The following is a 14,211-nucleotide window of genomic DNA, read 5'->3' as shown; positions in this document are numbered from 1 at the left end:
TGTCCAATAAGAGTTGGGAACGTAATGACCTGCTCTGGTCATATCTCGAATGCATACATTCAGCCAAAACTTTGACCATCCAGAGAAGGACCTAGTCCCTCCGTGTAAAAACAGTTAAGCCACTTTCAGGAGTTCATTTTGATAGTATCTTTTGTTAAAGTCCACTCTAATCCCAAACGCACCGCGGAATAATAATGCTTGCGTTCAAGGACGGTTTGTAAAGCCGCCTTTGTATAGACAAGCATGCAGGAGACTAAATGTCAGCCTTTGTTTTAAAGGACATCTGGACCAACTCAACAGGCTGCTCTGCATCACCAGAGATAGGAATAGCTCCGGGTGGTGCAGGAATATACCATGACTCATCGTCTTACACTTGACGAGCGTGGCAGTCAGGTCCAGACAGCTGTCTGGACTCCATGTTGATGGGCTAACCTCAACCCTCACTGCACCTAACGGACACTTTTAATCCTAACTCAACCGTGTGATGTTTCCATGAGGGGTATTCATAATTCATAACCACAGTGAGCACAGGGTCCTGGCAAAATATAATACCTTAAAACGACTTTTGTTGACACCGTGCCTTAATTAACGGCAGAGAACATTATTCACTGTGATCCCAGTCATAGCCCTCTATCCCCCCCACACACATTAACAGCAAGTAAGATCCCAAGATAAGCTCTGGATCATGGTTAATCAATTGTAGGGATAACTCATTGGGATGCGTGAATGAAAAGAGGGAGGGAGTGGGAGAGATACTGTCGAGCCAGAGAGAGCGAAGGGCGCTCGGGCTGAATCTACGATTGGCAGGTAGTCGTAATTATATCCCCCCTCCCTTCAGCGGGCCTTCTAACTCAGCGCTGCGTCTAGCACCTGAGCGGTACGTAAACACCAGACTGTGGTGCTCTCCCACCGCGGGGGTCCTTCTCTGCAGGATTTGTTGCATCCACTATTTTTTTTTTTTTTTATGGAGGTACGACACAGCCAGCTGGGTTGTAATCTAGAGCGAACCGGGGATCGTGCTCTGTCTGCTGCAAAGTCACACCTGTTCTGCGGTACATTTGCACATTTTGTCAGGTGTGTGGAACCCGCCATCTCCCCCAGACGCTGGGATACGGAGGCCCTATAGTACAGTATGGAAAGCAGGTATGTTCATGCTCAGCATTAAGACAGACAGTATAGGGCTGCGGTTTAGGGCCTCAACAAGGCAGTCATTAATCCCAGGGTCTCATGGGAGATCTTCTCCATGGCCCAGGGCTGATCACTGGGTTACAAACCGGTAACCGCAGGCTAAAGTATGCAAATCCCATGGGGATACCTCACGTGGGCTCTTCCCCTCGCATTTGCTTCTCCTTTGTTCCCCCCCCCTCCCCCGCATCTCCCTCCTTCCTGCTTCTCCACTCTCTCATGCCCCCTCCTCTCTTATCTCTCCTACCTTTCTATCCTTTCCAAAACAACATCCCCTCCTACCTACAAATATGTCTTTGTGACACCCCAGCTTCATCTCCAATACAGGACAATCACTGCCCTGTACATCAGTTGGAATTGGAAATATTTTTGCTCTTTCCTCCTGTGTGGACCCCTGAGGTCAGTTAGCTAACAGCAGTGCTAGCTGAGAACAATGCTAGCTAAGAACAATGCAAGATCAATGCAAGCTAACAGCAATGCTAACTGACTGTGACAATAGAGGGAGTGTATCTATGTTCCCAGGGTCTTTCTTTAGGTTCCTAGGGTCTTAAGTTTCCAAGGTCAATTGTTCCCAAGATCCTATGTTTCCCAGTTCAATACTATGCTAACACACATTAACCCTCCTATTGTCGTTAGGGTCACATTTGACCCAAACCCTAACCAAATTTGACCTGTTTCAAGTTAAAATACCTCATAAATGTAATAATCTTAATTGTAAATCTTTTGGGGAACAAGGCCGGAACATCTTTTTCAGGTTGCCGTTATGTGCTAATTACATTTTACATTTTAGTCATTTAGCAGACCCTCTTATCCAGAGCGACTTACAGTAAGTACAGGGACATTCCCCCGAGGCAAGTAGGGTGAAGTGCCTTGCCCAAGGACACAACATCATTTTACACGGCCGGGAATCGAACTGGCAACCTTCAGATTACTAGCCCGATTCCCTAACCGCTCAGCCACCTGACTCCTTAGAGATTAGAGATCATTGGAGATAGGGAACAGAGGGCCCTGGAAAGCCGACACTGCAGCTGTGCAGCCAGCTCACTCACAGCGCCATGGAGAGCTGCTCCTTGGTGAGGTTGAGAGGGTGGCTGGAGGTGGAGATGCCGTAGTCCCGCGGGCTCTGGCCCATCGACAGGTTGCCCCTCAGGATGGCGTTGTTGGCCACGCTGAGGAAGGACACCAGGCTGTGCCACGCCTTGTTGTAGAACCACACCTGACAGAGAGAGGGAGAGAGAGAGAGAGACAGAAAAGGAGAGAGACAGAAAAGGAGAGAGAGACAGCGAGACCAAGTGAGAGGGATAGAGAAGAGAGAGGGAGGGAGTGACAGCGAGTATGCGACATTGAGGAATAAAAAAGTGAGGGAAACAACCATGTAACTAACTTTATAAATTAGGCTGCATATAAGTTGACGACTCGGCAGCAGAAAAGTTGAGTTCACAGTGTGCACCAAGGGTGACGTGATCAAACAACTGTTTGTTTAGACGCTACCTAATAAGTCTGACAGATCAAGCAAACTGGAATGTTTTCGTTACACAACTACACATAACAGAATAAGGATAACAACCAACTACCACGAGAGGAAGAGAGAGAGGAAGAGAGCGAGAGGGACACAAAGAGAGAGAGAGAGAGTAATAACTACAGGGAGCAGTATTTTCTCTCAGTTGTGCAACGCTCCCAGTGCTGGTGCCTCCTGCTGTAAAGGAGGATGAAGAATGTTCTGGAAAGGGAGGGACCCCCTGCTGGCAATGTTGCTCTAATTAGGAATGGATGGTGTTTGGGTGGATGCCCCCTACATGGGCATACTATAACACTGCATCACGCAGACACAAACACGCTTCCTGGAAGTGTATACATATCGAGATCGCTCACATGCAGATGCACAAATACACTCAAACAGACACACGCTGCACACATGCGCAAGCTTGCGCAAACACAGGAACGCACGCGGTTTCAAATCAATGTCACGATGGAGGGTACAAATGTGCGTGTTTTCACGAAGCCATTTCGAAACATAAATGCCTTCCTTTGAACCTCCTGAGGCCATTTTGATTTGTCCCCATTGAGTCCAGACACATTTTAAGACATAAAAAGGGATTGGGAGTTATTTCAGCTGTAAAGAAAAAAAGGAAAAGCGTGCTAATTCACCAGTGCCTTATAGTGCATAATTGCTTCAGGCTGAGAATTGCTGTGGGATTGCGGAAGCTGAAATGCTGCTCTGACTAAAACCCATTATACAACAGTACGGCAGTGTGTAGCTCCCGCCAAAGGGGAAATCTGCCAGCGTTTTCTTTACCTTACCAGTTAACACATCAGTGGACATTCTTCACAAGCTCTTTAGTATGATCAGTGTTCAGAGACAAAAACAGTGCAATGGCGGCGCATATTGCTCTCCTACACATCATCCACGGGTGTGTGTGTACCGTAACAAACGGTTCACAAAGGCGTGACGAGTGAGCGAGGAAGACCGAGGAGTCCTGGTCGGAGGCTCTGCTCTCTGGGCCAGTGGTGGAGTACCTTGACGTTGTCCCGCGTTCCCAGCTCCTTCAGCAGGGTCTCAGCATTCTGCAGGATCTGATCAGTGGTATTATCCTGATGAAGAGGAGGGGGAGAGGGAGGGAGAGAGAGAGAGAGAGAGAGAGAGAGAGAGAGAGAGAGAGAGGGGAAGCGGGGACTTAATTGGACACAGTCGGGAAACACGTCTCCTGTTTGGAGATGCGGAACATGTCGGAAACCGCGTGGGCTAGAACAGCGAGAGCCGCGGAGCTGGCCGTCCTCGCTGAGCCTCGCGTTCTGTACACGGGCAAATGTGTTCTTCTGAATTGCTAGCACCATGTAACATCCCCCCCCCCCAGCTACACGTACATACAGGCACGTACAGTATGCTTGGGGACACAAGGGAAGAAAAGACAGGCTCACACACACACACACACACACACTTTATGGAGAGCCTCAACACAGACATAAAAATGTAGAAAGCCCTGACTTGACAGTCAGGACCGACTCCATAGGGACAGTACAGCACAGTACAGGGAGAGAGCTGCTTATGCAGTACTCCGAGGAATCTAAAGGGGGGGGGGGGGGGGGCGCAGGGAGGAGGGGCGCGGGCAAGACGGGTCCTCCGGCTGGTGGGGCGGCAGGGTCACATTAAGAATCTGCTGGGGCTGTGTTTTGTTGGCGAGGAGGCCTCCGGATGGAAAGCTGCGGGGCGGGATGACTGGGGTGGACCACCGGGGGTGATTCCACCAGCGGTGCTTCCCTGCTCTGCCTTCGCCACGTGCCCTCGTGCTCCCACGCGCGATGTGAACGAAAATGGGCCTTTCCTGTCTAAGTGACACGACCACAGCGGGTGAGGAGAGATGAGAAATAAAGAGAGGGAGAGAGAGAGAGGGAGAGGGGGAGAGAGAGAGGGAGGGAGAGAGAGAGAGAGAGAGAGAGAGAGAGAGAGAGAGAGAGAGAGAGAGAGAGAGAGAGAGAAGGGTGAGATAAGGAGAGGAAGAAAGGAACAGTCAAACACGTCGGCAGACAGCGAGTGTGTGTGTTTGTGGGGGACGTGCATTTACAGTGGGGGAACCTGGAGATTGAGAGATAAGGGCCGAGAGTCAGAACGCAGGCTCAGCCCCGATGGCACAGGCCAGGGGAGGACTGCTGGGAGACTGAGGAGGAGAAGGAGATCCTACTGGTCGTTTCGGAACATTTGATTTGGGCCATCTTTCATTACGCCACATCTTCTGCCGTTGGCATGAGACGGTGTTTGCACAGTATTTACATACCCGCACGCGTCCTCTCTCCATTTCAAAGAGGGGGGGAAAACACACATGTGTCCGCGCGCACAAACACGTACCCGCGCGCACACACACACACACACACACAGACACACACACACACACAGACACGCCGGTGGTACTCTGACAGAAATATTTGTGTTAAATAACATCCCTGTTCCATCTCATTACCTATTCATGAGCCAGACAAACTACAAGGCTTTTCTGCCTGTCCATAATTCTGCCTTCTGCAAAGATGGGGTCTTTAACATATTTTGTTTTACTATTCTCGTTTGGGAAATGGAGGGGGGGAGGAGGGGAGGGAATGAGGGATTGGAGAGGGAGAGAGGGAGAGGGGGAGAGGAGAGGGAGGCTCGTACTGGCTCGCACCACAGTGGGCGATGCGGGCGGGCGGTCTTTCTGTGGATAAGCTGCTTCCTCTGGCTTTAATGCCTGTGTGCGTTTGGATACGTGTCTCTTTGTGTGTTCCCACACAGTGTAAGAATGTGCGTGTGTGTGTGTGTGAATGTGTTTTGTGCATTTAAACGTGTGCCAGTGTGCACGTGCCTGTGTGCGCGCGACCCCATATGTGGGGTAATTCGAGGTTTTGTGAGTGAGAAACCGAATAAAGTTGGAATTGTTGACAGCGGCCGTGCGTGTGTGCGGGTACGTGTTTGGCCGTGCGTGCGAAGATTCCGAAAAATGTACTTTGTCTAATCCCTGACCAACCCATTTTGCGCTCAAGGAGAATGAAGGCAATTTAGCTGGCCTCTGCCACTGCAGATGATACCAGGCGTAAGCGCTCGTCGTGTTGAGTGGGTGTGACCGGTGTTTGACCACTCACGGCACGCCGCATTAGCCAGAAAGTAGTCCCAGACTATAGTAAATGGGATTAGAGCCGGGCCTATTGTTTACTGAGTTTTTTTCTGCTAAGAATTCATAATCTTAGTGTGGTGGATGTTGTGTCTTTGGCTTTCCGGTATTTCTTCCAACTTCTGAGATTATGCAGTTGGGAGGGAAAACAGTGTGACGTGATGCGAGTCCCAGGTTAAGAGCTGGGCTTCAGTGTTTACCCAGGTTATCCTTTCATTTCCTGAAAATCCCCCAAATCTCCAAAACGTGTCAACTACCTCATTAGCATAAAACCCATGCTCACCTTTCATTTCACCAGATACCCCCCCCACCCCCCCCACCTACCTCCACCCCCGCCCCACTCCCAAACTTAAAACAAGCTGGTGAGTTGAAAAAGCAAACCGCCAGCTCAAAAGTCTGCTGGAGGAGGAATAGTAATCATTCCTGTCCATCTCTCGCTCTTTTTTTCCCCACTGACCCCTGCAGACACAGACTGACACAGACACGTCCTGTAGACAACGTAGAGCTTTGACAAGACAGAGCTGCGAGTCACTCGTTAGGGTTTAATATCGCAGGCCCGCAAATTAAAGTCGTTATTAGCGTGGGATTTGTGTGTTAGGGGGTGAGGGTGGGGGGGCGTCTGGAGAGAGGTGGAGGGAGAGTTTTAAGTCCTTTGTTGGGTTTAAACATTTTGTGAAAGTGTTTGTGCATGTGCGCGTGTGTGTGTGGAAGGGAAAGTGCCGTGTGTCGGCAAGAGAATGTGTGTGTGTGTGTGTACCGATGAGTGACTAAGAGTAGGGAGAGAGTGTGGCGAAAAGCAGTTGAGAGATTCTGAGGTAAATTCCTTTAAAGCGCCGGTGGCCAGTTTCCATGGACACCGACAAAGGTACTGGGAGCTCTGTTATAGCTCCGTTCCAAGGTAATATGCAGACATTTGAAAGCCACTCAAATCATGTTTTAGCCGTATTCCACAAATCCTGGAAGCCCGACGGGAGACATGAGGGCATTTTAAGGGGCTTGAAATGAGGCCATGGTTTACACTAATGCGAGAGCTGAAACGAGTTCAATTGAGGTCTTCAGGAAAGAATGATTTCCTTCAGTCAACACCCAAGTCCCTCCACTCACTTGCACATAGGATAACAGGTACGCTCACTAACACACGCACACACATACACACGCTATCACCTTTCAAAGTCATGGCAACAAATCCACCTCGTGTTTTCCAGTCACCGCAGCCTACCATGGAGGAATTGAACAGGATCTTCAAATCCCTGGTCACGGCTTCAATTTCCGGCGCCGTCATCCGCACCTGGGAGTTGACCCCTCCTACGGAGATCCCTCCGTACCTGGGGGGGGGGGGGGGGGGGGAGAGAGGAGAGAGAGTGAGAGATCAGATTGCCAGTAAGAAGAGTTGACATGACAGGGTGACACACATATACAGTGCATACGCCACACACACGCACTGACCGTACCTGCTTCGGCCTGACTGTCCGTACTTCTTGAGCAGGAAGTCAGTCACATTCCTTCCCGTCAGGTCCTGCAGTGTGTCTGTGGTGTTCTGTATCCTCTGCAGCAACAACAACAACACCACAGAAACAGCTTAGTTCACATCTCACCCCCCCCCCCCTAATTGTTATGTAAATGCAGTTATTTCACCTGGTCAGTTAGGACTGAGAACATATGCTCATTTAGACCAAGTGTCACCGTATAAAACGTGCTTCGCAATTAGGTAACCGAGGCCGGTTACACGGACAATTATAAACAGTATGGCGCAAATTAACCTAAAGAAACACGGCCAGCGACACCAGTATAGGCCTAACCTTGATAAAGATTGAACAAGCATCAAGCGTCCGTTGCGCAAAGGTATCCTAAACTAACCACCTGGGTATAGAGCAGGACACACTGGACACGACACGCCAAGCTAAGCTCCGTTTTCGCCTCATTTCTATGCAAAGCTTCAGGGAAGGCATCTTCACCCTCGTGGTAATGGTCTATTAGAGCGCTCAGCTGAAGCCATGGCCAATGTCAAAGTCTTGTAATTAGCCCGCTCCTCTGCCTAAATTGGCACATTCAGACACACAATTACAGAAGGATGCAACACAGTGGAGTGCATCCACGCACCGACTACGTGAGCCGACACACACACACACACACTTCAGGCCGGGCTCGTGTCAGGGCCCCATTACGCCGTTGATTAGGATGATCCCTGGTCAAGCTTAATGGGGGACTATATACCAGGAACCAGAGAACCTCCCTTCTTCCCCGATGTCCTTACACACGCTCACACGCTCACACACAAACGTAAATGCGGTGCGCAGAAATGCCCCACCACCCCCGCGGCATCGCCCCTTGTGTTTTTAACCTAGCGTAGCATGCTAACGAGGGGTAAACACGGCATTAAGGAGCGCTGTTTAAACAGTCCCCCTGCTGTGTCGATTAGCAGTGTGTGTTTGGCCTCTTCCGTCCTTGTTACGTGGTAAGGACATGGTTCGAGATATGCCTGGAGTCTTGGAAATGAAGAAAGACAATAAAGGAATTGTCCAAAAAAGCATAAATACTAAGTGGAGGAGGAAGAAGAGGTGCAGGCATATGGCAAACAGACTAAACAGTACTAACATGCTCCTCTCTTGGGGGAGACAGGCATCTCAAGCAGGCAGTAACAAACAAGAAGGAATGCTTTTCCGACATTCCGTCAGAATGTGTAAATTGATCCAAATCTCAGTGTATTATCGTCTCTCACTCTCTCACTCTCTCACTGCCGGTGTAATGTCGCTCCTAACCAAATGATGGTAGATGGATGGGAACACACAATACACACACGTGTGCACATGCTCAACAGAGGTACGCATAACACCCAAATAGCCCCCCCGCCCCCCACAAACACACAAACACTCGCACACAGAGCAGAGGCACACAAAGAGGTGAATGTAAACGGCGAGAAATCAAATCCCGGGAATGAGCTGGCACACACTTGAGTGTCGGTGAGACGACGAGAGGCGCGGGCGTGCTCACGTTTTCAGCGGCGTCGGAATCTGGGCGAACCTCAAAGGCAACATTTCAAATTCTACCTGGCAGAGACGACCAATCTTGCGGATGCAGCTTCCTCTTTGGCGTGAACGTCTGGCCGCCTGTGAAGATGTGCTGCACCGTCTTGTTACCGGATGCATCCTCAGATGTGCTGAGTGATGATCAGGTTAATTATGTTTATGCTGAGGAAAGGGGCGGTGGACTCGCTGGAAACAGAAACTGTCTTTAGAGAGGCGTTTGTGTGTGCACTGCAGGTGTCTGCCTGCGTGTCTGTCTCTGAGAAGGAGTGTGGGGGTTTGTTTGTTTACTGGTTATCGACCATACATGTGTGGATGGAAAGTGTCATACAACCAACCAACAGTCAGATTCCATACATATGTGTGGGGAATAGTGAGATATAGTGGGCCTGTGGGGTTAGTACAGGTTTCACTGTAGAAAACGGTGAATCTAGAGGGCACTTGACCGTGGGGGACACATATCTCCCTCAGGAGAGACCTTGAGACTTGACACCTATCTCTGAAGGCAAGGCAACTTTCGCAAGTTTCTCTCTCCACTGCCCACAGTGAATTTGCTTATTAAACCATCGAAACGCAGTCGTGGTTCGCTTGTCCAGTTTTGATACCTGCAATTATATCCCGTGAATGGATCCCCAACTGAGTCCAACACTGCCATATGTGCTGGTCACAGTGTTTATCCCTGAGAGAGAAGGATCCGATAAACCGGCTCCAAACCCACAGAGCCGTGGACCACCATTTCCCCAACGGCGGTCTATTATTGCGACGGCCATCTTTGGAATCGAAATCAACAACAGCGGAGGCGGTGGCAGAGGCGAGAGACCCCTGCTGTATTGTTTTGGTCACACACAAACAAAACCACAAAAAGAAAGAAGGAAAACAAATTGCAGTGCCTCATCCACCATCTGCCCCATCATCCTACAACCGCTCGACCTTTTTCCCACTTCCAACACGTCTCCGGCCAAATCCCGGAATATGGCTCCGGACAGGTTATTTTACACCAGAATGGATCTGGCGGGGACAGAAGCCCAAAACAACAGCTCTCGCAGAGAAGATATGACAATCTGTTTCCCTCCGTGAGGCTTGGGCAGGGATGGACCAGCTTGGCGATAAGCCGTGGTCCTCAGTCATCCATTTCCGCAAAATATTCCCCCCCCCCCCCCCCATCAAGAGCTTTGTTCTTACATAAAATGTGATAAAGCCCCATTGTATCAACACTTGAGGTCTGTCAGACACGCGAGGCGCGCCACACTGAAATGGTAGTGTGGGCATTTGAAAAGTCCTTCAGTCGTCTACGTGTCCTAACCCTTGAAGATGGATCTCTCTCCTCCTTCATGGATCCGTTTCAGACCAGGGACGCCACGTGGATGACGTTGCAAACGCAACAGACGGAGGACATCGTCCCGACGTCGGAGCTGCCCATCAGCATTCGACTGCCAAAGAACCCAGCCTGGATACCTCAGGCCAACTGCTACAGAAAGACTGCTCGGGTGCTATCTATCCAACTGACTCAAAAGGACTTTCGGGGGGGGGAGGGGGGGGGGGGGCAGTACTAATAGATTAGGCCTAAGGAGAGTCATTTGCAAAGGAGACTTACTTAGAGCAATCTGGACGCGACAAAGACATCAATTGTACTAGAGAACCCCCTCAGAGGCTTTATCAATTCCTCGGCACGCTCCGCCGTCTATTCATCTGCGAAGGTTAAATATCGCTCGGCTAACGAGAGTCAATACCTGAGAATTGATAACGGGGCTTACTGTTGCATGCCATTTCCATGGAAACCATGTTTTTCACACCACCTTCCCCTTGGGGCCTTCAATGTGTGTGTGTGTGTGCCCCCCCCCCCCCTCCCCCTCCAACGCATATTCCGTCCCCTCTTTTTCAGTAGTTTTTCAAGGGCATATTGGGATGGTCGAAAAGGACAAAAGATAAAAAGAATGTACTACTAAGTCTGGGAGAGAAGTGTCATGGTTTATTCAACAGCGAAGCCTTTCAGGTCAAAGGGAATATATACTCCCTGGTGTCCCAGGGCTTGTGTTGGTGGTCTGCCACTGGGAGACGCATCAATTTAGTCCTTGCTCGCAGGCCCGCAGACTGGAGGTAAGCAATCTAGCACTCGTGATAAATGAACGCTCTGCCTCGATTGCGCGGCGTGCCCGAGTGCGCCTGCGAATGTGTGCGTTCCGCCTGTGTATGTGTGTGCGCGTGCAGCTTGTGTGTTAATGTGTTAGTGTGTATTAGGGGTCGTTGGGTGGGCTTCGCCTTGCAAAGGGGCACATCTATCTTGATATACTCTCAATGTCTATGGCACTGTCTGCCCAATCTTGTGAGTCATATGTTTCTCTCGGTCTGCAAGGTGATATCAGATTTGGTGAGATGTTATCTTCCTCCACCACACACACACACACACACACACACGTAATACACTTCTGAGTGTAATATATGTCGCAAGCATAACACTCGAAGGGCATGGAACATCTGACGACAAATAACAACAAGGACGATTCAGAGTCGTGAACAGATGGGTCGTTTAGGGAACTGATAAAGGAGAGTAGATGGTGTCGCGTAGCAAAATGCCACTGGTACATCACAGCAAACACTTACCTTTGCCCCCTACACTAGATCCCCATCTGTATACCAGCACTAAAGCTTAATTTATACTTCGGTCGCGGACACTTTTGAAATGGTCGCCGACAAAAAAAAAAAAAGGGTCGCTCAGGCTGCTGCATTTATACTTCGGAAAACAGTCGCCTGTGCTCAAGGTTCGCGTGACGTAAACAGAATCATTTTACCGTTACATTCATAGCTATGGTTACATTGTTAACGCTTTGTAGCCTAGGTGATCAATCGGAGAAACTGACAATTTTAATTTTTCACTATGTGACGACATCCGCGCCAGTAGAAATTTCTCCTGGTAGGCGACTTCTCACTTCTAAGCGACGGTTAAAAGTGTCGACCGAGACGTCATTTCTGTCGCCGACCTTTTCAAAAGTGTCTGCGACCTAAGTATAAATTGGGCTTTAAGGTTCCTCCACACTTCCGGCACATTCCAAACATACAGAATCAAAAAAACACGTGGATTTCAGTCGAGGAACTAAAAGTTGTGTCGGTTGAGGGGAGACAAGTGACGATAGATGGCGGGCGATTAGAGAGGCATTGAGAAAGAATGAAGGATTTGGAAGAACAGATGGAGTGACGTGGAGGCGAGCCACTCGGATCGAGGCTCAGTCTTCCAGACAGCGCCGCGGAGAAGAAAGAAAAACAAGAACACCCTGACGACGTTGTCGAGACGAGTGCGTCGGAAGAGAAAGGGGAAAAAAAACAAAAGGTCACGCAGAGGCCGCTGCTTTTGTCCAACTGTCTTTACAACCATCCCATAATACATCCTCCTACCCCGCGCCCCCCCTCCCCCCACAGGCCTTGAGCCTTGCTTGGCTCATCAGTGAAAGGGAGAGCACAGCAAGACTTCGGCTGGGTCAACGAGGCATCACACATCTGTCTAGGCCGGTGGGTGAGTGGTCCGGCATGTGATCGGCCGCTGCTGAAAAAGGGGCTCGTGTTCAGAAGAGGAAGAAGCCAAGATGAAGGAGAGGCAGATGAGCGGGCCATCTTCAGAAAGGGTCATTTCCTCAAACAGCATGGGCTCCGCTTAGTGGAAGTCATTGGCTTCTTTTGAGAGCCTCTCAGAGTGAGGTGGCTCGGCACAAATAGAGGCACTCACTCACACATACATACACACACACACACACAGACACAGCACAGACATGTACTCTGTATTGTAAAAATGCCATCAGTCCAAGGTCCTATGCCAACTCCTGGTCCTGAGGTCTTCACAAGAGGACATTCCGTGGCTTTAGAGCGAGACGTCTCGTGTTTTCTTCAAGATGACGTGAACGTGACAATAAAAAAAAAAAGGCCTCTGTTCAAGTACAGAGGCCTGTTCCATAAAGGTCGCTCAAAAAAGCTGGACTTAAAGTCCCAAACCTGACTTGAATTAGTTTAATTAGTGAAGCGCGGCTAAAGTTCCAGAAAGGCCAATTTCAGCTCACGCACTCCTACTAATTCAAGTCAGATTTAAATACTCAAGCTAATTGCGCGTGTACCCTATTCTTAAGCAGCCCAAGAGGTAAAACATGGATCATACGATCCACCTCGGCAAAAAGCAATGCACACGGCCACGTGACTTCTTCCAGAAAGAACGTTCCCTTTAAGCCGTGTACTATGACAGCTCCCTCATCCACCGCTTCATCAAAATAAAATGACACGCCATGATTGACGTGAACGATAGGCTACGTAGGTCGAGGTCCTTTTTTTAGACCTTCGTTGATTAAAAAAACAGACACCCTCTAAACACATCTAAATTGACTTTTTTGTCCTGTTTTAAATAAATATCCTACTATTAATCAATACATAGCCTCAGGTAAAAAACATAAACATTTTGTTTTTTTGTTTGCAAACTAGGTCAGTCTTCATACGGCCACTTCCAACTTATTCTAAGCTTGATGGATGGATGAATCAGATAAGGATGTTAACCATCAAATATTTATCACTTTGGAAATGTTTGAATGAAGGCGGCACACTTTCTTTCTACATTTGACCCTTGATACATTCCGTCTGATGTACTGCAGGTTGGCCCCTCGGTAAAGATTAGAGCACCGAGCGTCCCTGGAGGCTCATTCCCCTGAGGCTAAGACCATACACCGAGCCCCGGGTTTGACTCTCGCTCTCTCTCTCTCTCTCTCTCTCAAACTGTCTCAATAAATATAACTGGAAAAGTTCCCTCTGTTAAAAAAAAAAAGACTAAGGCACCATACAGTTGTTGTATGTGCATGCATTGTATCACTGATAATGCGTGTACTGTTGCACCTACACTATCAGACCACAGGAGTTGGTCTGGTTCCTGGTCTACCACCATAGCCATATATCATGACAATCTTCAGTTCCTCCTCTCTAGAAGATTCCAAATTATTTATTGTCCTGACACATGGCAGGCACATCCCTCCTGTCCGCAAAAAAATAAACAACTCCCATTGGGTTTCTATGTATTATGTCATCAAAATTTGATGTGTTTGTGGTAAAAGGTCAAACTGAGTGAACCGATTTTTACTTTTGTTGATTATATGCTGGGAAGAAAATGGACGTTCTATTCCCAAGTTGGTCTCAAACATAGAGCTGAATCACCTTGCCAGAAAAAAAGACTCAACACTGATCCTCTGTGGATCTTTTGTTGGCTAAAGTTGTCAGTTTAAATGATTTAAAGTAAGGAGGGAGTTATTGTTTATCATCGAATAACCTTCCATAACCTCAATCATAAAAATCTCCTCAAAGCTCCTATATTTAGTTCCTTGAAGTGTTTCTAATCAAAGCAC

At 48.8% G+C, this 14,211-nt stretch overlaps 1 protein-coding gene across 1 annotated transcript in view; it reads right to left on the bottom strand.

Annotated features, from left to right (window-relative positions):
• LOC136967759 (phospholipid-transporting ATPase ABCA1-like) overlaps positions 1-14,211 on the bottom strand; it is a 113,229-nt gene that overhangs the window by 36,424 nt on the left and 62,594 nt on the right. Inside the window, 4 exon segments of the mRNA XM_067261682.1 lie at positions 2,235-2,401; positions 3,703-3,777; positions 7,042-7,147; positions 7,274-7,368. Of these exon segments, the coding sequence (XP_067117783.1) occupies positions 2,235-2,401; positions 3,703-3,777; positions 7,042-7,147; positions 7,274-7,368 (443 nt within the window).

This window comes from Osmerus mordax, chromosome 23 (genome assembly GCF_038355195.1).
Source record: "Osmerus mordax isolate fOsmMor3 chromosome 23, fOsmMor3.pri, whole genome shotgun sequence".
Lineage (NCBI taxonomy): Eukaryota > Metazoa > Chordata > Actinopteri > Osmeriformes > Osmeridae > Osmerus > Osmerus mordax.
The sequence above is the reverse complement of the archived record's forward strand: the minus strand, read 5'-3'. Positions and strand labels throughout refer to the sequence as shown.